At 38.2% G+C, this 22051-nt stretch overlaps 1 protein-coding gene and 1 pseudogene across 1 annotated transcript; both read left to right on the top strand.

Annotated features, from left to right (window-relative positions):
* The first annotated feature begins 332 nt into the window (after positions 1 to 332).
* Positions 333 to 8201, top strand: BMY2 (beta-amylase 2). Its single transcript, XM_068450835.2, has 9 exons — positions 333 to 933; positions 1026 to 1349; positions 1500 to 1703; positions 2248 to 2442; positions 2838 to 3002; positions 3317 to 3577; positions 5710 to 5919; positions 6250 to 6469; positions 7745 to 8201. Exons 1-9 carry the CDS (start codon positions 493 to 495, stop codon positions 7774 to 7776), a joined length of 2052 nt encoding a protein of 683 aa, XP_068306936.2. The 5' UTR covers positions 333 to 492; the 3' UTR covers positions 7777 to 8201.
* Positions 8202 to 14396: 6195 nt separating this feature from the next.
* Positions 14397 to 17533, top strand: LOC137724783 (uncharacterized; annotated as a pseudogene).
* Positions 17534 to 22051: the final 4518 nt, after the last annotated feature.

Here is a 22051-nt window from a genome sequence, read left to right as displayed (position 1 = left end):
GAATGAGCTCATCCCCAAAGAGGAATGCAAGTATTATCCTATTGCAAAAATGCTAATTATATCTGCAACCATATTTCGAAAGTGAAATTCACCTATTTTTTCAAAAAAAAAAAAAAAAAAGATCACATTATTAAAGGCCGTTTGAAAATTATTTTTAAATGACTGAAAACACTTTTAAAGTAAATATTTTGAAGCTCAAAAGTACTGTGCTTCATGCAATAAACACAAATTTAATGATTCTTATAAAAATACTTTAAGTGATTTTTGAAGTTAATTCTTAGTAAAAATATAAATTAATTTTAGAAAAATAACTTCGAAGGAGTTCAAGAAGCACAAACACATGGAAGCACTTCGAGTGAAAAGAGAGTTAATTCGGAGAAAAGCACATTACGAAGAAGCTGGATCAGCGACTGAGCAGCGAACATAACTTTTAGCGTTGAGAAGTGCACATTCAAATTATATGCCCTTTTCCGGCCTTCACCTCTCAAAAACATGAACGACGACGACAGTCTCCGCCACGATCTGGACCCACAAAGCGACCACAGCTCCGATTACCTCCCTCACCCCCACCATTCGTCCCATCCTATCCAACCCCAACAATCCCACCCTCAGCCCCAGCCCCAGCCCCGCCGTCCCCGTGGCTTCGCCGCTACTGCGGCTGGCTCAGCGGGTCCCACCAGTCCCTCCTCCACCCCCACCACTAACAAGGGCAAGAGGGAGAGGGAGAAGGAGAAGGAGCGCACCAAGCTTCGAGAACGCCTCCGTCGATCCATCACTAGCCGGATGCTCGCCGGCCTCCGCCAGTACGGTAACTTTCCGCTGCCTGCGCGTGCGGACATGAACGATGTGCTCGCAGCCCTCGCACGTGAGGCTGGCTGGGTCGTCGAGCCCGATGGCACCACTTACCGCCACACTCCTCCTCCCTCTCAAATGGTCCGTACATCCCATTTCTAAGTAATTCATTTTTTTATTTTCGGAATTAGGGTCAATTTAAAGGACTCAAAGTTTGTAGAAAATGGTGACAGGCAGCGGCGTACCAGAACCCCATGGGGATGAGGTCGGTGGAGAGCCCAGTTTCATCAGGAGTAAAAGCAACGAACCCATCATCAATGGCGAGAATTGATGAGAGCTTGTCACCGGCATCCCTTGATTCTGTAGTAATTGCAGAGAGAGACACCACAGCCACAGCCACCGCCACGGTCACTGCCGCCACCAACAACTCCGTTGAATGCTTGGAAATGGAGGCTGGTGATCAGCTCATGCGTCACCTTTCCAATTCCATCAGTTCCGGGGACCATGGCATTCCCACCACTGCCTTGGCTTATGTTCCTCTCTATGCTGCCCTTGCCGTGAGCCAAATTTTCAGTCTCTTTTTCGCTTTGCATTTTGTTTTCGTTGCTTATTGTCTGATTCTAAGAGAAACCCATGTTCCCTGTATTTTCATATTTTGGTAAAATTTGGTTTTTTAAGTGATACAATTCTTGGAGCTTGTTTTGCAGACTGGGTTCATCAACAGTTACTGTCAGTTGGTTGATCCTGAAGGATTGAGACAGGAGCTAGCTCATGTGCAATCTCTGAATATAGATGGTGTTGTTGTGGATTGTTGGTGGGGGATTGTCGAAGGCTGGAGCCCCCAGAAATATGTCTGGTCTGGTTACAGAGCTCTTTTTAACATCGTCCGGGAGTTCAAGCTCAAATTGCAGGTACCTCTACCTGACTTATGTTACCCATTTTATAGCCTATACCGTTGGAGCTAGGTTTTGCCTACGTGGCTCATTAAAATGAGTTTGCCTACTCCATTGGAATTTGGAGATGCTCTAAGGACATATGTAGAACTATAGTATCTGCTAGATTATGAGTTCAAGACATTTCAAATTAGTAAGCTTAGGAAAGCACAATTTTATGAATAAAAAACGATTGAATTAAGCTTAATGAAGCTATGGCTAGAACTACGAAAATATTTTTTATTTTCAGTGCCTTTCCTTATGAATTTATTTATTGCTGTCTCAAGTTTTCTTGAACACATTGAGTGGTAGAAAATGCATCGCTACTTGTACCATTTAGTTTTATGTCTTCCTACGCAATCTACTGTGGTGTCAAACAAGGGAGAATGTATTTTGTTAAGATGCATTATTGTTACATTCTAATCTTGTAACTTTAAGAATTTTTTTTTTTAACACTTCATATGCTATATTAGAGCATCTGACATTCTGTTGACGAGTAGTTTCTGAAATCATTCTTTTGAAGGTTGTAATGGCATTTCATGAGTATGGAAGAAGTGACTCTGGTGACGCCCTCATCCCTCTTCCACAATGGATCTTAGAGATTGGTAAGAAAAACCCAGACATATTCTTTACAGATCGAGAAGGAAGGAGGAACACTGAATGTCTATCTCTGGGGATTGATAAAGAAAGAGTTTTACAAGGAAGAACTGGTGTCGAGGTATGAAAATATGTACAGAATGTTGAGCTGCCTTTTAGCTTGGAACATTAAACTATTCCATCCACATTTTGTTTTGATTTACTTCATCATATATTATGTCCTCCACTATGTGCCTCTGTACCATTTCTTCTTTTATGGTGAATTGATATATGTGTGTGTGTGTGTGTGTGTGTGTGTGTGTGTGTGTGTGTGTGTATTTTTTTTATCCCTGTTCTGTCTGGCCTTGTTTTAAGTTGAAATTTCTTTACCTTTTGTCTGTGTTGTTCAATTGTCTGTATATATATATATATATATATATATATATATATATATTTATCCCTGTTCTGTCTGGCCTTGTTTTAAGTTGAAACTTCTTTACCTTTTGTCTGTGTTGTTCAATTGGTTTCTTTATGCAGGTCTATTTTGATTTTATGAGAAGTTTTCGTACTGAGTTTGACGACTTGTTTGCTGAGGGTCTCATTTCTGCTGTGGAAATTGGACTTGGAGCATCTGGGGAGCTCAAGTATCCTTCCTTTTCAGAAAGGATGGGGTGGAGGTATCCTGGTATCGGTGAGTTTCAGGTATCCATTAAATCTAAACCATGCCATCCATTTGTCTCTTTTCTTGGAGGAGCTAATTGTATATCCATTTAGAGTCTTTCTGTCCCCATATTCTTCAGGTTAAAATAGATGAGATAAAGAAATAATTATTTGAAAGTACTCTCTCTTTTCTCGAACTATTTCCCTCTTTGCATATATTGTAGTGGCGATGTTTTTAGACAGTTTGTGGCATTTATTTACCGTTGGTTCTTGAAGAAGATTGCTCCTTCATGCTCCTTCAAATTGTAGACTCGCATTGCAATTGTGCTGAATAACATTTGATCACTTCTTTGCAGTGTTATGATAAATATTTACAAGAGAGTCTGCAGAGAGCTGCTAAATTGCGTGGGCACTCATTCTGGGCCAGGGGACCTGAGAATGCTGGGGAATACAATTCTCGGCCACATGAAACTGGCTTTTTCTGTGAACGTGGTGATTATGATAGTTATTATGGACGCTTTTTCCTTCATTGGTATGCACAGTCGTTAATTGATCATGCGGATAGTGTACTGTCTCTTGCAAGCCTTGCCTTTGATGAAACCAAATTAATTGTCAAGGTATGTATCTGGTCTATGCCCCACCCTTTACTGTCTGTGCTAGATGGTGTTATGTTCTCTTCACTTCTCGTCTTTCTAACTTTCTTTTTTCTTCTGGTTTTGCTCCTCTGATTAGCAATGTTATACTAACAGTGCGTTTAGATCAAAAGGAAAAATAGGCAGGACCATTGTGGTTCCTTTGTTTTAGTGTTTAATAGGGCGGAGTTGATTGGTTATAAAGGAATATGCACTCCATTATGACCCCAATTTTGTGTTAGAATTTATAAGTGGAAAGGAAGGGTTGATAGAATGTAAAATCTGTTGTAAATTTTCTAATTTCTAATTCAACGATCAACTTCCGAGAGAGAAGTAAATAAGTTGGATAACATATTGATCACTACAAGAAACTTTGATTCCTTCTGTTTCTGTATAACATCCAGTGAAATGAAGTAATCCTTCTGTGACACCATCTATGTTCCAAAGAAAATCCATAATTTTGTTATGCATTCATGGGACAATGAATTCGTCTTCCTCTTCCTTTGAATGTGATTATGACCAGCACAGGACACTGAAACCAAAAAAACAAAGAGTGATATGTAAACGATAGAACTTGAAGGGCTGAAATTTTACCTTTAAACCATATTTTATGATGTTGTGGAAAGTCGGGTTTTTAACTGTTGGATAAGGATAATCTTTCACTTTCAGTTTCATCGCAAGCACACATGTGTCGAAGTCTTTGAACATTTGGTTCATGATTCCTTAAAAAACTCTGTGGTTTCTGTCGGTCTACATGATGTTAGGTATAAAATGCAGATTATGCATGATTAGGATTTGTTAAATCATTCCTTTAGTCTTATAAGGGTGCGTTTGTTTGGGCTCACTAACTCTCCTTGGACTGGACTGGACTGGACTAGCTATTATTGTAGTCCCATGTTTGTTAGGCTGAAGGATTAGGTTTAATGGGATTAAGTCTGACTCTCTCACTAAAAGTCCTTAGCCAGACCCCCCAAATATCCCAGGACTGCTAAGACCCCCGCGCTGCTTCGTTTGGCTCGTCCAAACCTTGTGCCTCGTTCGAACTTACAAGATCTCAATCCTCGGAAATAAGGATTTTTTGTCATCTGGGTCGGTGATTTGGGGTCTTCCACCATCTGGGTCTTTTGGCATCTCAGATCTCGCACACACCCACATCGCTCTCTCTCTCTCAGAAACGCCCTTAATTTTCTCACTTACCAACCACCCCGCTTCTACTGATTCTTCCCCCACCAGTCCCGTTCCGTTGCTGGAATTCAATTTCCGACTTTGTCGTTTTCAGCGGACCATGATCTGAATCCGATATGCCAGACAAGGTGAGCAATTATTTGGAATTGGGGATTTTGAAAGTTGTTTGGATGGTGAGAAAATTGAGAGAAGGAAACAAAAGAAAATGGAATGGCAATTAGTAAGAACTGGGGAATTGCATGAAAGGAAATGGGATTTTGAAAGGTGTTTCGTTGGTTGATTTTTTTGCAAACGGATTCCATGAAAGCAACAGATGTTCAGGCCAAGCTTGATGAAGGAAACAATCAAGAGGCAGAGAGGATTGAGGTTACGGATGTAGAAAAAAGGGGAGTTGAGAGGCAGAGAAGATGGAGCATTCTAGAAAAAGGGTTTCTAGAAGGAAAAAAAAAAGAATAATTAATTATAAAAAATTCTAGATATGCATTAAAATAATATAATTTTAGAGTTTGTTAGTTATGCTGCTTGTTAATCCGATACTGCACCAAATGCTTCACTAAATCAGTCCAGCTTAGTCTAGTCTAAGCAAGTCTAGCTTAGTCTCGAAAGTTAGTCTAGTCCGAAATAGTCTGGTGCAACAAACGCACCCTAAATGGTTTACAGATTTGTTATGTTCAGTGTAGTCCTACACTAGCGTCCCACCTAGAAATGGCCATAAAGATTAGTTACATTGAGAAATCCCAGCATCAAACCTGGAAGTAGTATAGTGATTGGTTATATTTAAATTGTCTGATGTTCATTAACCTTATTATTACGTATAATCATGTGTACCTAGAACTGAATCAAGGGGTGCATGGTTGTGATGTTTTTCTTAAAGTGCTCTATGGTGAACTTGGTACATAATGAAAAATTAATTAAAATATGCCAATGGGTAGGTTCCTTCAGTTTTTTGGTGGTATAAGACTACTAGCCATGCAGCGGAGCTAACTTCTGGGTACTATAACCCAACAAACCAGGATGGGTACTCTCCCGTTCTTGAAGTTCTGAAGAAACATTTAGCAACGGTGAAGTTTGTTTGCTCAGGTCCGCATATTTCTATTCAGGATAATGAAGCACTGGCTGATCCGGAAGGTTTGAGTTGGCAGGTAAAGGCCCTTGCTGATATCCCTTCTCTTTGGGCTCTTTAACTGTTATAGTGTCAACCACAAAACGTATGTTTTTAGATGTAACGTCTAATTGAATCGTAAGAATATGAGAATCTCCTTCATAAATTATTGGAAACCAACCTGTCTAATTCACATTTTACTTGATCTTCAGTTTCTAAGTATTACCCCTAGAGTTTCCTGGTGTTTGAAAAATTGAAAGGCACATATTAAGTTTTAAAGTAGGCAGTTTTTCAATATAATGTTTGATTATGTGGATATGTTTGTCTGTAATCAATTTGTGTGATGCTAGATTCTCATTTGTTTCTACAGGTTTTAAATTTAGCCTGGGATCGAGGATTGACTGTAGCTGGGGAAAATGCACTTTCATGTTATGATAGAGAAGGGTGCATGAGAATAGTTGAGATGGTGAAGCCAAGAAATGATCCTGATCACCACCATTTTTCATTTTTCGTATACCAGCAGCCATCTCCTCTAGTTCAAGGCACAATTTGCTTTCCTGAGTTGGATTTTTTCATTAAGTGCATGCATGGTAAGTATTCTCACATAGCAATGAGAGATTTGGTCAGAAAAATTCAATTTGGTGGTGTTTCTTGATAAATTTGATGGGTGTTCGTGTTTTCTGATAAGTTTTTTTGAACGGTAATGTTTGAACAGGGCATATTAGCATCAAACTCAGATATTCTAGTTTTTATTTGCTTTTTCATTCATTATTTCTTCCTTCACACTAGAAAATGCCTTTTATACTTTCTTGCGGCCCTAAAATAATAATGTCAAAAGTGAGTGGGTTAAGTCAAGATAACTACCCAACCTTTAGGGGTGATTCCAAATTGGTGCCTAAATCCTAATCTTTTAAAACACTCCAAATGACTGCCTAACGTTTTGAATTAACTGATGACTTGGACAAATATTAAAGCCTGTTTAACTCTCAAGTCATCTATGGAGCTTTGAATCTCCAAATCGACGCATTTTAGCCAAGCAAATTTACGGTCTAACTTTGTTAAAAGGGGTCGATTTGAGGAATTAGAGCTCCAAAGACAGCACTTAGTGAAAATCAACTGTATCATCTGTCCACCTCATCATTTAATGCTAGTAACGTCATCACTTAATGTTGGTAAAGTCATCACTTAATGCCGGTGATCCAACATGTCAAATTTTCAAAATGTTAGGTAGTTATTTGGAATGTTTTAAAAGGTTGAGACTAATTTGGAATCACCCCAAAAGGTTGGGTAGTTATCCATACTTAACTCAATGCATCATTATTAACAAAATACTGCGCTGACAACATGAATTCGAAATGTGCTGTAGGAACACCATGTAATGGTTTTTTTATGGTTTCTTGCCAATTAGACTGCACTGAAATTGCCCATTTTCTAGTGTGGACAATTCTAAATTCTAAGAAGCATTTTTCTTTGATTTGTAATGACTTGCATTGGCAACTTTGTGACCTACAAACATTGTTACATAATTTTCTGTGATTGCCAAAGATACAGAAAGGAAAAGGCGTGATTGCCCCTAAAATGCATCACATATTACGCTTTTGGCTTGATTTACGATAATCTTCTTGTTGAGCAATTATATGGATGATTGGACACACTTCATGATAGTGCTTTTCCTAGCTATAGCTTTTCCCTGATCATGTTTGAGTTTACCTTTAGCGGCAGTTGCTAATATCTGTATTTCCCTTTTTTTGGGTAATTCTGTGTATCTGGTTTTTAACCTTTATGTTAGCTTGTAATGGCGTATAAATTTCATAAAGAAAAGATCAGCGTTAATCTTACAACGATTTTGCAATTGTGTTTTTCAGGTGAGAGAGCTGAAGATCTAGTATCGTGTTAAGGGTAGACTTCAGTATTCCATGGGCGGATTGTTAGAACACCTGGATGGACTTTTCAACTGCTGATGGCTCATATCTTCCAAGGTGAAATGAAATAGAACATGATGGTTTCGGGGGTAAAAGCACCAGCAGAGGGTTCAAAAGTCTCATAAATATGTCCTTAGGTTTGATATAATTGTGGACCGGACCAAAGAAAGATGTAACAACATAAACTTCATTGTGTGGTGTCGTCCAACACGTGTGTCGAATGATTCCGGTGCAGTTTCAGATTAGAAAATGGAAAGGGTAGTTGGTATATAGTTCAAAGTCAGATGTAATGAATGCTATGTTTGTAATTCCTCTCGCTGCATATTAGTATGAAAAGAAAGATCAGCGGCGATGCGTTTACTCCAAATTAATGGAATGGAATTGTCTTATTCGCCTAAAAGTGCAGTTGTAAATGGTCACTACTGGGAGGCAACTCTTTCCCTTTTTGATTTAGCTTAATTCATCTAGCAGTATTCTATACATACATACAATACAGTTCGAACGACTACGGCCATTTGCAACTGTAATCGAGGTTCTATGTTCGGTTGTACCGGAGATTCTACGTTCGATGCATGCACCTGAGGTTCTGTGCTCGGTTCTGGTACAAAACCACTTTGTATCAAAAAGTATAATACGAAAGGAACCCAAGAAGAAAGGCCTAACAAGGAAGCCAGCAAAGGCATGGCAGGCCGAAATAAAGCCTAGTCCCCAATAAAGCATCCAAAAAGCCCAAGGCTAAGTAAAATTACCCCACTAAAGAAGTAGGGTTGGGATTTTGTAGAAGTACTTTTAAAATTAATGAAATCGTTTATGGATTTTAAAAGCACTTGAAGTGTATTTTGGAAGAAGTACCAGTAATGTATTTCTTACAGGAAGCACTTCGAGCTTTTTTCCAGAACTCACTTGTATTTTTACTGAGAATTGGTTTTAAAAGCATTTTCATCAAAACATTTTTAAGTCATTTTAAAAACATTTTCAAACCACGTCTAACACATGATATACGATTGTACAAAGCTTTTAGGTACGAATATAACTTCACATCGTTCGATCTCCACCTCACGTATAAACAGTGGTACACTATACATTAAACGACGACAACAATGACACCATATACAAAAGTTGAAAGCGGTCGGGGAAATTCAATAAGGCTGACATTTTCGTGCCACTTTACACCCCAGAGTCTACCATGCAATAAGGAAATTTAATGTGACTTTTACCCTCGTTAAACACACTTTCAAAAGTTCAATAACTTTGATTCTTTGAAGGATTAAAGTAAAAAAGTTCCGAGAAAAATATAAAATTAACCCAAATATATTTATTTAAAAGTCAGTTGTATCCCATATTAATTAATATGCCCTTTTCTTAGACCTAGGGTATGTTTGGACGAGGATTTACAAGACCTAAGGAATCGATGTCAAGTTATGAAGAAATGGATCACAAAAATGTGATATAGAGGGAATTTGAGAAACCCTCTATGAGCAATGCAAAAGCATGTGTGAGTGCTTTGTAGATGATACCCCCAAGTAGGATTTTGCAAATTCCTCCTACATGCTTTTGCAATGCTTGGGATCTCACTGTTAAATGTTCTAGTTTTTTAAATACAAACAGAGCGGGAAGCACGCAAAAAAAAATCAGTGAGGCGTTTCGTTGAACATTTAGTAAGTTATTGTTGTCAGCAACACTATATTGGGTATATGTCAATAAATATCGACATATGCCGAAACAATCTAATGAGTGATATCGAGAGAATATGTCGACTGCTGTCAACGCAACCTGTCAAGATATGCTAGCATGCATTACCTCAAACACTTGTTGATCACAAAAAAGACTTGTACCAAACATTCAAAAAATACTCAAAAAACCTTCACATATATATTTTTCAAACTCAATGTAGTCTTGAGACCACCTTGATCCAATATACATCCACCCACGCCTAGAGGTGCATTACTAACTATTAAACTTTGATACGACATCATTTAGTCTTGTTTTTTCATGTCATGGATTTTGAGATAACAACGTGTAGCAAATTCTGGTTCACATGATATGTTGGTGGTGGCAATGGCATATTGGCATTGGTCCAAGCTTATCCATACTTTAATTACGTGCTTATCACAAATTCCTTATAATTATGATGATCATATGACTCGTAACGTTGCATCTTTGGTTAATACTGGAGTAATGTGTCTAGGTCCATTGATTAATTTGAGACTGTGATGGCGCAAAAGCAGATATGGTCTGGTTGGTATTTCTATGTTTCTTATGTCCGTTAGCTCCGTTTGATATCTCCCAAATTCAGAAGAAAATGATTTCCACACCTTATTTACTCGCCCTACACAAAATTGTGCTTATGGTGAAAGTAAGTGTGTATAAACATTTCTCTATGTATAATAGTTTGCGGGAAGAATTAAATTTAAGCCAATTGTGGCTGGAAAAGCATTTCAGACCCATATTTCACACGGCACGTCCTGAATTCGATTATTGACGCTGGTTAATCACACAACGGGTGGCCAAGAGAGGTTAAAATGCCTCTGTGAATTTTTTCGGCCTCCAGAAAGATGAGTTGCCGTGGCAAAGATACCAACTAGTCCCCTTTTGAGAAAAAAATTTAATTATTTTCCCCTATTATATATCAAGACATGCATGAGCTTTATGTTGATGAAAATGTCTTCCCATTGGAGCCAATAATTCAAATGTCTTTGTCCGACCACAAAACTCAAAATTGGCCACCGTGCTGCTGTGCGTCCGCATTCAATTCCATCCAAAACAGCGAAGATGAGATTTACATGACCAGTCAACTATGATTTGTGTCTCTAAACTTTCGTTTTCATATCCCTAGTGGATATGTTAAATTCTTACTCATCACTAATTTAAGTTGAATCTTATCCCACCAATAATTCGAAAGTAATGGCTGACTAGCTACTTCTTTGTTTCTTTGCTCATGCTTCAATTATACGATTGAGGGTTCGATGGTTTTGCTAATCTAGGGTATCGTTAGTGAATGTTGTATTTGATTACGTAATTTAATTTCCTCAACTATAGTTTTTGGAACTGTTATTTGCTATGTATGGTAATAGAATCCGTAAATTTGAACTACATGGTAATAAATCTGAACTACATATTAATAAAACCATCTTTGTCAACTAAAAGATGGTGAAAAGACAATTTAGTCTTTTACCACAATATAAAATCATGGGTAATAAAATAAATTCATACAAAACTAAATTTCACAGTTTTTTTTAAGGTCTCATCCATAGGCGACCCTAAAGGAATTGGATCCGCTCCGGACTTTAGTGTCCAGAGCATGAGGATCAACTAATTTGGACCGCACAAATTGAATCCAACAGTTTCTATTAACTCATTTTCTTGGCCCATCACATATAAACCAATAACTCTGATTTCTTTTACACACCAATCATCGGCCCAAATGGATTGATCTTTAACTCCGAACACTAAGGTCTAGAGCAGATCCAATTCCGACCCTAAACATCATCTGATTTAAAAAAAAAAATTAAAAAAAATTAAAATTGAGAGGTGTTATTCCCACCCACCTTTTTATGAATTTTTTAATTACAAATTTGTCCATTTGTAAAATGACTAATAAAGACCTTAGTTACCTCCTTTTGCATTACTTTTTTATTTTTATTTATAAAAAAGAAAAAGAAAAGTTTAGGCATGATAACTCTCATGCTATGTTTAGAAAATTTGTTTCCCTTAAACCCTAACTCATCATTCCCATCTCCTTCATTTAGAGAAAGCAAAATCATTCAGAGAAAGTAAAAAGAATGAACTTAGAAGATGACGTTTCTATAGAAGAAGTAGATGATTATGTTTCCGTTGAAGAGGTCAAAGATAATTTTATGTGGGTCATCTTGATTTGTCGACATCGTACAATTGAAGCATAGCTTGTGACTTTTTATTTGAATTTGCATTAGGTTAGGGTGCAATTTGTTTCACGTTTTCCTATGAGAATTCCTAGAATTCGTTTTCATTAAGTTAGGGTAAATTTGTTTACGGAAGCCAATTCCCACATAGAGCGGAGGGTCCAGTGAGGCAATAGCAAGGGCGGGGGACACCAGTGGCGTCACAATCTTGCTGGCGCTGCTGCATTGTGGCGGCGACCGCTCGTCGTCTCTCTGTTGCTGCTGCTGCTATTCCTTTTTGCTAACATCTCGCTGTTTCTCTGCAGGGTGGTTCTACTGCTGCTGTATTCGAGCGGCGAAATGTAGGGTGTAGGCGTAGGAGGGGCGGTTGCTCCTGTACAAAGAAGGCGTGGGGGCCGGGGCCGATGCCTTGTTATCGTTCTAAAGGGGTTGTTCTTGCTGCTGGGCTCCGGCAAGGATCGGACAGCTAGGATCGAAGGAAGTGAAGATTCCAAAGACATGGTTTTGGGGAGATCGAGAAGAGAGAAAGGGTTTAGGATGAGATTACATGTAGAGGAACAACAACATTGGGGGTTTGTGGGTTAATTTCGTTTTTGGTATTTTAGAGTGAGAAACATAGAGGGGAGAGGAGAGAGAAGAAGAAGGGCATGAAGGAGGAGGTGTGACCAAAAGCTCGAAACCATTGCTCACATATCACTTTGAACAAATTAACCAAGAACTTACAAAACTAGAATGAACCCAAAAAGTAAAAATGTGCGACAAAGTAAGAGAATCTCCAACGTATGTGGCAAAAATGGAAAATGCATATGAAAAAGAAAGCAAAAGGGGAAAAGCAAAGAATGAAAACCCATAATTCTTCATTCCCACCCCAATTGGAATTTGGAAAGGAAACAGTATTTTTTTTTTTTTGGCTTTTAGAAGGGAGTAATATTATTTGTTTATATTCTTTTTTTAAGAGAAATTTATCTCTAATTATATATAGGGTTATTTTAGGAATAATAGTGGGTGAGAAAATAATTTTTTAATTTTTTAACTTTTTATAATGGGTGTAAATATAACGTGGGTGGAGAAATAAGACAACGGGGTGAGTCTAGCAGCTTTCAAAAAATTTCTCCCACCAATTCTACGTTTCTCTTTTTGTCCCTCTAGTAAATGAATCAATGATTCCAACTCTCCCAATTAGATCTAACAAACAAGTTGTGTTCGTGTCATATTTGTTATTTTAATAGGTTATGTTGTGTCAAACTCGCTATTGTAATGAGTTCTTAACATGTGACCTAATAACAACCATGATTCGTAAACAGGTTGTGTCGGGTTAACGAATGATACAAAAATTATCATACCTAATGTCTAGATCTGACAAACGATATATTATTAGGTTATTAACAGGTGATCTGATAACGACCTAACTCGTTAACAATTTCTTAACGGATGACTCAACAATGACTCGACTTGTTAACAAGTTAATACGAAACCAGTTATTTTTGTGTCAAGTTAACAAATGATTAGTGCTAAGCAACGTGTGAAGTCCTAGATTTAACATGGATCTCGTACCAATTACCAAATGCTAAGTTCGAATGTCTGCTACTAGGAGTAGGATTCTCCTCCCTCTGTTTTTCCCTCCCCTTTCATCCCCTCATATTTGAACGGTCACGGTTAAACCACGTCAACATCTTATATTAATTTTTTATGATAAGAGAAAAACAAAATTAGAAAATGTGAGAGAGGAGGATAGAAAATGATGGAAAGAGAAGAGGAAATAATCCTAATCCCTACTACTGAACTAAATAAATATAATCTCACAAATAAAAAACGCACTACAAAATAGAGGACATGGTACAAGTGACAAGTCCACCACTTGTTTACTAATATTTATTTAATTAAACTTATTTTATTTAATGGTTGAAATTATATAATATAAGGTCTGATTGGATTGGGTGACAGACAGCTTTGGAAGTAAGCAGCCATGAAAAGTGCTAGTTAAGGAAGCAGCAGCAGCAGCAGCAGAAGACCCACTGATTCATCATGTGCAATTGTGCATTGTGAACATACACCCCAACGATTTGGATTCTTCACCCACTAAACACCGCCAATCACGTGTTATCTTCAAATTTCATCAACTCACTGGGTCCCCTCCCGCCCCAACGATTCACCGGTCTATTAGTAGTTAGAACCACCCATGGAATTCATTTTGATTATGGTATTCATGAATAACAATCATTTGATTTATATCAACTATTAAAAGGTCTTCAAATTTAATGAAATATTCTAGTGATGATCTTTAAACGATGATAAAGAGAATGAATGATTTTGATTTTAATTTTTTTTACAGCAAAATGATGTTACATCTTCATGTAAGTATGAATATTGAAGCAGTACTCTTTGTTTTTCTTTATTTAATAAGAAGCACGAGGCTTTGATTGGTATATCGTATTGAATTGACTAAACTGTGTCATATTAGTATTGATTGTACTATATTGAATAGAGGTATTCACCGAATTACCCCCTGAACTTATAAGGAGTTGCCAATTTCCCCCTCTGAACTTTAATTTTAGCCAATTACCCCCCTGAACTTGTGTAATTCACCAATTTACCCCCTACCGTTATATCTTAAAATTTTCCATCCAATTTTCCATCCAATTTGGTCACATGCTTGGCACATGCTAATGGTGTGAGGGTAAAAAGGTAATCATATACCACAACAAACCTAATCGATGTCGGGTATATGGGGAAGCAGGGGAACGCAAGCCGCATCCTAGGGTTACAATTTGAGAAAAGATAATCAAGAAGCAGGGGAATGATGAGTATGGTGGTCAGAGATGGTGGACATCCTCCAAGATACAGTAAGTCTTCAATTTTTCCTTCTCAATTTCCTCCAAGATACAGACCAAGCAAATAATTATCAAATTATTCTCTCTGTCTATCCCTCACGTAAGCTTTCTAGGTGTTGTTGTAATTGTCCAGGTTGGGATTGCTTCACACTTTTGTCAACATAAAAGACACATTTAATTGGGTGAACCATCTTCATTTTGATTATATTTTAATGCATTTGTTGTAGGTAATCATGACCTATTCACACTTGAAATACACCATGGTGGTCACTTTAAAGATGGGCAGTATGTGGGTGGTATTGTACAGTGGGTTGACAATTATACTAAAGATTATATGTCCATGCTTGATCTGTATGAGGTTGCTATAGTGCTTGGGTATAATAAAGAGACTGTGGGTTTTTACTATTGGCACCAAATAAAGGGTTTTTTTGCAAATTGAATGCGATGCAGATGTGTTTCAGTGGGTTTCACTCATATCTCCTCAAGTTAGGTTGCATTTGTTATACTTGGTTGACTTAAGGAAAATCACAAACAATCTTGCGAGTGATCCGTGTGCAGCTACATTTGTTGATATGGATGTTCAGTTTGAGGGGTTTAATGCGGATGATGAATATGAAGAAAATAAGAGTGTGGAGGTTGTTGGAGACAGTGTAGAAGGAATAGATGAAGATTTTACAGATTCAGAAAAAGAGGAAGATGACGATGAGGTTACTCTTAAGTTCAAGGATTCTGACTATGAACAATTCGAGGAAGATGCTGATAAAGGTGCAAAAAATGTACAGGCAAATGACATCTTGTTTGATCAGATTGTAGCGAGTGATTCTATTGAAGAAACACACAGAGAACTTGGTGAGATCTCCACTGAAGAATACAATTCAGAAGATTTAGATAGTGTTAGGTCTGAGTCTGAAGAGCATGAAGCCAATGTGAGGGTTAGAAGAAGACTCAAAACACCTAAGCTACCTCAATATAGGAGAGAGTCAGATAAAATCAATCACACTCTTCATCTAGGGTTGGAATTTCCAAACATGAAACAATGCAGGGAGGCAGTAAGGGCATATGGCGTGTCTGTTTGTCGACCGCTAGATTGGGCAGTGAATGATTCCAACAGATTACAGATCAAGTGTCTAGGAAAAGCTGCAGTACCTTGTCAATGGAAATTGTATGCCTCTTTTGTGGGGAAGGGACCAACAGTTAGAATTAAAACCTATAATCCTGAACACATTTGTGTAAGAGATGAGCATTCTAAATTTGCCACCTCCTCTTGGTTAGCTGATCGGTTCGATGAGGAGCTTAGATCGAAACCCGATATGAGTGTGACTGGTTTCATGGAACTTGTGAGAAAGCATTATGGTATTGACATAACAAAAAACCAAGTTTACAAAGCAAAGAGAATTGCCAAAAAAGTGACAGAAGGTAGTATAGATGAGCAATATGCCAAGCTTTGGGATTACTTGGAAAAATTGAAAGTGAGAAATCCTGGGAGTACTATCAAAGTAAAAACAGATTTCCAAGGTGAAAACCCTATTTTTAAAAGGTTGTACATAAGCTTTGCTGCATTGAAGAAAGGCTTTCAACAAGGTTGTAGGTCTATAGTGGGTTTTGATGGGTGTCATATTAAGGGACCCCATCCTGGTCAAATCTTAAGTGCTGTTGGTGTTGATGCCAATAACGGCATGTTTCCAATAGCATTTGCTGTTGTGGAGGTGGAAAATAGGGAGACTTGGACTTGGTTTTTGGAGATCTTTTTCGAGGATGTGGGAATTGAGAATGGAAATGCTTGGACATTCATCACTGACAAACAAAAAGGACTAGACGATGCTATTCGGAGTCTGATGCCAACTGCAGAACACAAACATTGTGTTAGACATTTGCATAATAATTTTAGAAGTGCAGGTCACACTGGACTTGCCTTAAAACAGAGATTGTGGGCAGCAGCAAGAGCAACTACTGTACATGCTTTTGAAGCTGAAATTGAGGTGATGAATAATCAATCTGATAAGGCAGTGGAATGGCTAGCTGATAAGCCACCTTGCCATTGGAGCAGATCTTATTTCAGAACATCGGTAAAGTGTGATTTGTTATTGAATAACATGTGTGAGTCATTTAATTCTGCAATTTTAGATGCAAGAGATAAACCGATTATTACGATGTTACAAAGGATTCAAAAATATTTGGAGAATGGCTAGGCTAAGAGAGGCTAAGTGGACGCAACAAGTTGGACCTAGAATTTTAAAGATTGTTGAAAAAAATCAAATGGATAGTTTCAGTTGTTTTGCCAATTATTCAGGGAATGGTCAATATCAAGTGCATACTTTGGTTGGTAGTATGTTTGCAGTAGATTTGGAAAGGCACACTTGCTCTTGTAGGAAGTGGCAGCTATGTGGCATTCCTTGTCCCCATGCTATATATGCAATTGCTAGGAAGGAGGCTAGTCCACAATTGTTTGTTCACTCACTTTACAAAAGGCCAGCTTATGATAGGTGTTATGAAGGGTATATTGCTCATATGCCTGAAAAAGAACAGTGGAAGAGAACCTACCTTAGGCCTATTAAACCTCCTTTTTACCACAAACAACCTGGAAGACCTAAAGGCAAAAGAACAAAAGCACCAGATGAGATAAAGAAGGGGGCAACAAAGCTAAGGAAATATGATGTTGTAATGCATTGCCAAACCTGTGGAGAGGAAGGACACAACAAAACAAGTTGTCCACAAGGGCTACTACAATCACAACAAGGTTTTGGACTCACAAAAGAGGTAATTTGATCAACAAGGATTGTATTTATTTTGAGTCTTGTTATATCACTTATCTAGTCGCTAAGTGAACATAAATAATGTAGAGTCATGGGCGAACAGTCGGTACAAGCATATCTAAAGGGTCTAGCTCAAATGCAAAAGGACCTAAAACGCCAAAAGGAAATAACACAATAAGTGGTCTTAACTCAAAAGCAAAAGGATTGACCACAGTTGCAAAGGTAATTGTAAATTGGACTTGTATCAAATACTTATATTGTGTTTGACTCTACTATATATGCAATTGTATGAAATTACTAATTGGGTATAAATGGTTTTGATGTAGGAAATTGGTGCACATCACCACTCATGGGCTGCTCCATCTCAAACTAGGCCACAAGGAACTTCTAAACTACATGTAATAACAAGAATCTGTCTTTTTTAATTTAAAAAAAAAATTGTTATAGATTAATTTTTGTTGTTTTGGGTTTGCTAACATTTTTGTTGCTTCCGTGTTGAATTGAAATAGGTGAACCGAGGTGGTCGTGTGAATCAAGTCACAAGGAAGGCTAATGAAATGGCATCACAACCCCAACATGTTGCCAAAAAAGCAAGACCATGGAGAGTGTAACTATGATGTGTTGGTGGGCCTTTCGTACTGTTAATGAAAATCTTTGGTGTTGAGGTTAAGTTGTTCTTTTAATGGGATTATGCTGCAGAACTATAAAATTGATAGGTTTTATTGGTTTTGGCACTAGGTGCAAGTCTGTTGCATATTTTTTGTGGATGTTGTTAACTTTATTGTAGTAAGAATCGTTAATTTCATTTTGGTAAACTGGGCGCTGAGCCAATATTTTGCAGTTGCTAATTAGACTTTTATGGTTAATTTAGATAAAATTGTTCGAAGTGAACTAGCGGAAGAGAAGAAGAAAAATAGAATGTCCACATTATGAATAAAATTACTTTTTTACCCTAAAAAAATTGGCACGTGCTGTGCATGTGACTGAGTTGGATGGAAAATTGGATGGAAAATTCTCAAATCTAACATCAGGGGGTAAATTGGCCAATTTTACAAGTTCAGGGGGGTAATTGGCTAAAATTAAAGTATAGGGGGAAATTGGCAGTTCCTTACAAGTTCAGGGGGGGGAAACGACAAATACCCCTATTGAATATTGTCAAGCTTTTGGGTTATGATTCTGACAATCATAATTCCAATTGTTATTTTGATGCAGCAAGATATATAACAAGGGAAATCGAACGAAATTCTCAAGATAGAATCCACTAGCAAGCCTTAGAGTCCACTAGGAAAATAGAGAGAAAACTCATGTTTATTAAATAATAGTCGAAACATTATAAACCCTTAGAGTCACTTTTGAGATATAGCAGTAGCATATAATCTATTAATGACACATCCCGACCGAGATCAGGGCATGCTGGCCATCACGTGGAAGTGATGTAACCATGTGCACAGTGCGGAAGCTAATAAAATAAATAATAAAAGTACGAATAAATAAAAACCAGCTATACACAGTGTAGAAACATACATGTGCAAGCGAAAATGTGAAAACAAAGTTCAGAGCACGAAGACCTAATGCAGTCCGGGAGAAACAACACTACAAAAACACACCCAAAGGTGGTCCTACACTGGTGATGATCTGTCAGATATGCCGGGAAAATCCTCTGGGGAGCCACCACAAGTGCTAGTCAACTAGAACCTGGAGGGGCGCAAAACAGAAAGCGTGAGTGGGTAAAAACAAAGCTTTTCAAAAACCATTTCATAAACAAGATTCTAACCCCTCGCCGTAAAACCTGTATACTTCCCAGAAAAATAGAATATATATATAAAAGTCATGCTCAGAAATATGCCATGCCAAATGCCTCGAAATAAAATGCAAGTGCTCAGGAAATGTCAAATCAATGCCATGTAATCTGTCAGCCGGAGTCACCTAACGTGACTTGTACAGCTGAATCTAGAGCTCAAATCTCCATCTCACTAACTATACCTGCACACTAGTCGGAACCACCTAAAGTGGTCTGTACGACAGGAATGTGCACCTAACTTGGATCCAAGATGAGCGTGTGGTGCGGGAGGTGAACATCACGTGAAGGACTGTGCCCAACTCTAGGCGGGAGCACTAACACCGGGGGTGCATGTTATGAGCTCTCTATGCATCTCAAACCACTATTGAATATAAGCATAAAACATACTCACCTGGCACTTACCTGTGCGCCCGCAGCACCAACATACAAACATATATATGCTACTAATAATACATAACAAACGGCAAACATAATGCATGTCATATAAATGTATAAACGTTTCCATTCACTTCCTGGGAAAAAGTAAGTTTATAGGTATATACGGAAAACCAAAAGCCAACTCACTGGTATGTAGAAGGGTCGTAACCCCTTTGCCTTGAGCGACCGTGCTCGTCCTCGGGATAGGTCTCACCTATATGCGAAACAACTATAAAAACGTTAATTTGAAAGCACATAACCAACATCACGAAATAACTTCTCATACAATGCTCAAATGGGGTGTATGAATACACCAACGTGATCTACTCAACCTCAAGAACATCCCCATATTTTTAGAAAAATTTTCCGACACCGCACGCGCCGCCCACTCGCAGGTACGTGCCTGGCACACTGACGGCGTCAGTTAACGCCGTCAGGAATATTCCGTTAAATCTAACTAATGCCGTTAACGCCGTTAGGAATATTCCGTCATCTTCTCCGACCAAACTCCAGCGCTGTCGCCGCCGCCGGAAAACCGGGAAAACTTTAAAACCTTGTATCTTCTTCGTTTTTCAACCAAATTTCACAAAATTGGTCCCAAAATGAAGCTTACAACAAGAGGAACAAATCCATACCACTTTCAAGCACTAAAACCCACGGAAACTTGTCGGGAAAACACCACCAACTCCGGCCAAGCTTGTAACTCATGATCCTGACGTCCAAAACCTTCAAACGAACCACCCCGAGCCTCCTAAGGACCTCACCAAGCTTCCTAAAAGCTTGAAATTCCCAAAAACACAAGAATTAACGTGTGCATGAACAGTGACCAAATCGGGGTATCCCGAGTTCGACGTGAAAACGAAGGTATCCTTACCTGAAATGGGTATGGTTGAACTCCTAAGGACCTCACGAGCACGAATATGTAATTTGTTTCCTCGATCTGTGAAGGTTTCAATGGTTTTTGGGTGTGTCCGTACATATGGGGATAAAAAAGGAAGAGAGAGAGGGAAAGGGACAGGGAAATGGGTGAGGGAGTGTGGGAGTGTGTGTGTGGTCCAAAACCAGCCAAACAAAACCCAAAACAACCACACAACGAAACAAACATGCTAGGGGCAAAATCCTCATTTCACCCTTACGGTACGAAAAGTCCGGGACGAGCTATCACAATTAACACATAAATTATCAATTCTCCAATTAAGTAGAGGCAATAGGATGAAATTAATAATCATTCATCAAAACATACTTCATTACTTAAAAGCCACCATTCTTGCTTGTTTCACAAAATGCACCATAGAAATTGACTTTTAAGCCAACCAATTTTGAAGAGCTTAGCCACACCCGCTATTAAACTAAACTTGGTAAATACCAAAAATATATATGACAATATTTGGAAATTTCTTATATATGCATTAATCTCCAAAGTGGAGTATATATAGGAATTACAATTGGTATTACATATGCATTTTATCAATGTGTGACAACATACTACTATTTACACTTTAACCAATATATAACTCGCAACTCCCCCTCAAGATGGAGCAAAGATGTCATGCATGCCCAACTTGTCAAGCGAGTTGGAAAACACACTATTACACACAGTCTTAGTAAGTACATCAGCGAGTTGATCTTCATATCCCACAAATAGAAACATAATAATCCTAGGACCCAATTTTTCCTTGATGAAATGTCAATCAATCTCCACATGTTTTGTTCAATCATGTTGCACTGGATTATGAGCAATCTCAATAGTAGCCTTGTTATCACAATGGAGTTTCATAGCACCCTTAAGTTTAAATCCAAGATCTCTCAACAATTTTTTCAACCACAACAACTCAAATACACCATGAGACATACCACGAAACTCAGCTTCAGTACTTGACCTAGTCACCACCTTTTGTTTCTTGCTTCTCCACGTAACTAGATTACCACCCATAAACGTAAAGTATCCAGATGTAGATCTCCAATCAGTGATAGAACCTGCCTAATCTGCATCTATATACCCTTCGACATTCAAATGACCATTCTTGGAGAAAACCAAGCCTCTGCTAGGAGCCATCTTCAAGTACCTTAAAATACGGATTACTGCATCCATATGAGCTTCATTAGGTGAGTGCATAAACTGACTTATCACACTAACTGCATAAGCAATGTCAGGGCAAGTGTGAGACAAATAAATTAATCTCCCCTCAAGCATCTGATACCATTCCTTATGAGTAGGAACTTGATCCGGAAATAAGCCCAGACGATGATTCTGCTCAATCGGAGTATTAACAGGTTTGCAATCTAACATACCTGTTTCAGCTAACAAATCAAGAACATACTTCCATTCTAACAGAAAAATACCATGCTTGGATCATGGAACCTTGATTCCAAGAAAATACTTCAATTCACCCAATTCTTTCATCTCAAATTTAGTAGCTAGGTACTTTTGAAGGCGTTGTATCTTCCTCTGATCATCACCAGTTACTATCATGTCATCAACATAAATAATCAATGCAGTTAGCTTACCATTTTGTCGCTTTAGAAACAAAGTATGATCTGAATGACTCTGGACATACCCAAACTTC

The sequence above is a fragment of the Pyrus communis genome, chromosome 6 (genome assembly GCF_041283825.1).
Source record: "Pyrus communis isolate YQ-2024b chromosome 6, ASM4128382v1, whole genome shotgun sequence".
Taxonomy (NCBI): Eukaryota; Viridiplantae; Streptophyta; class Magnoliopsida; order Rosales; family Rosaceae; genus Pyrus; species Pyrus communis.
The sequence above is the reverse complement of the archived record's forward strand: the minus strand, read 5'-3'. Positions and strand labels throughout refer to the sequence as shown.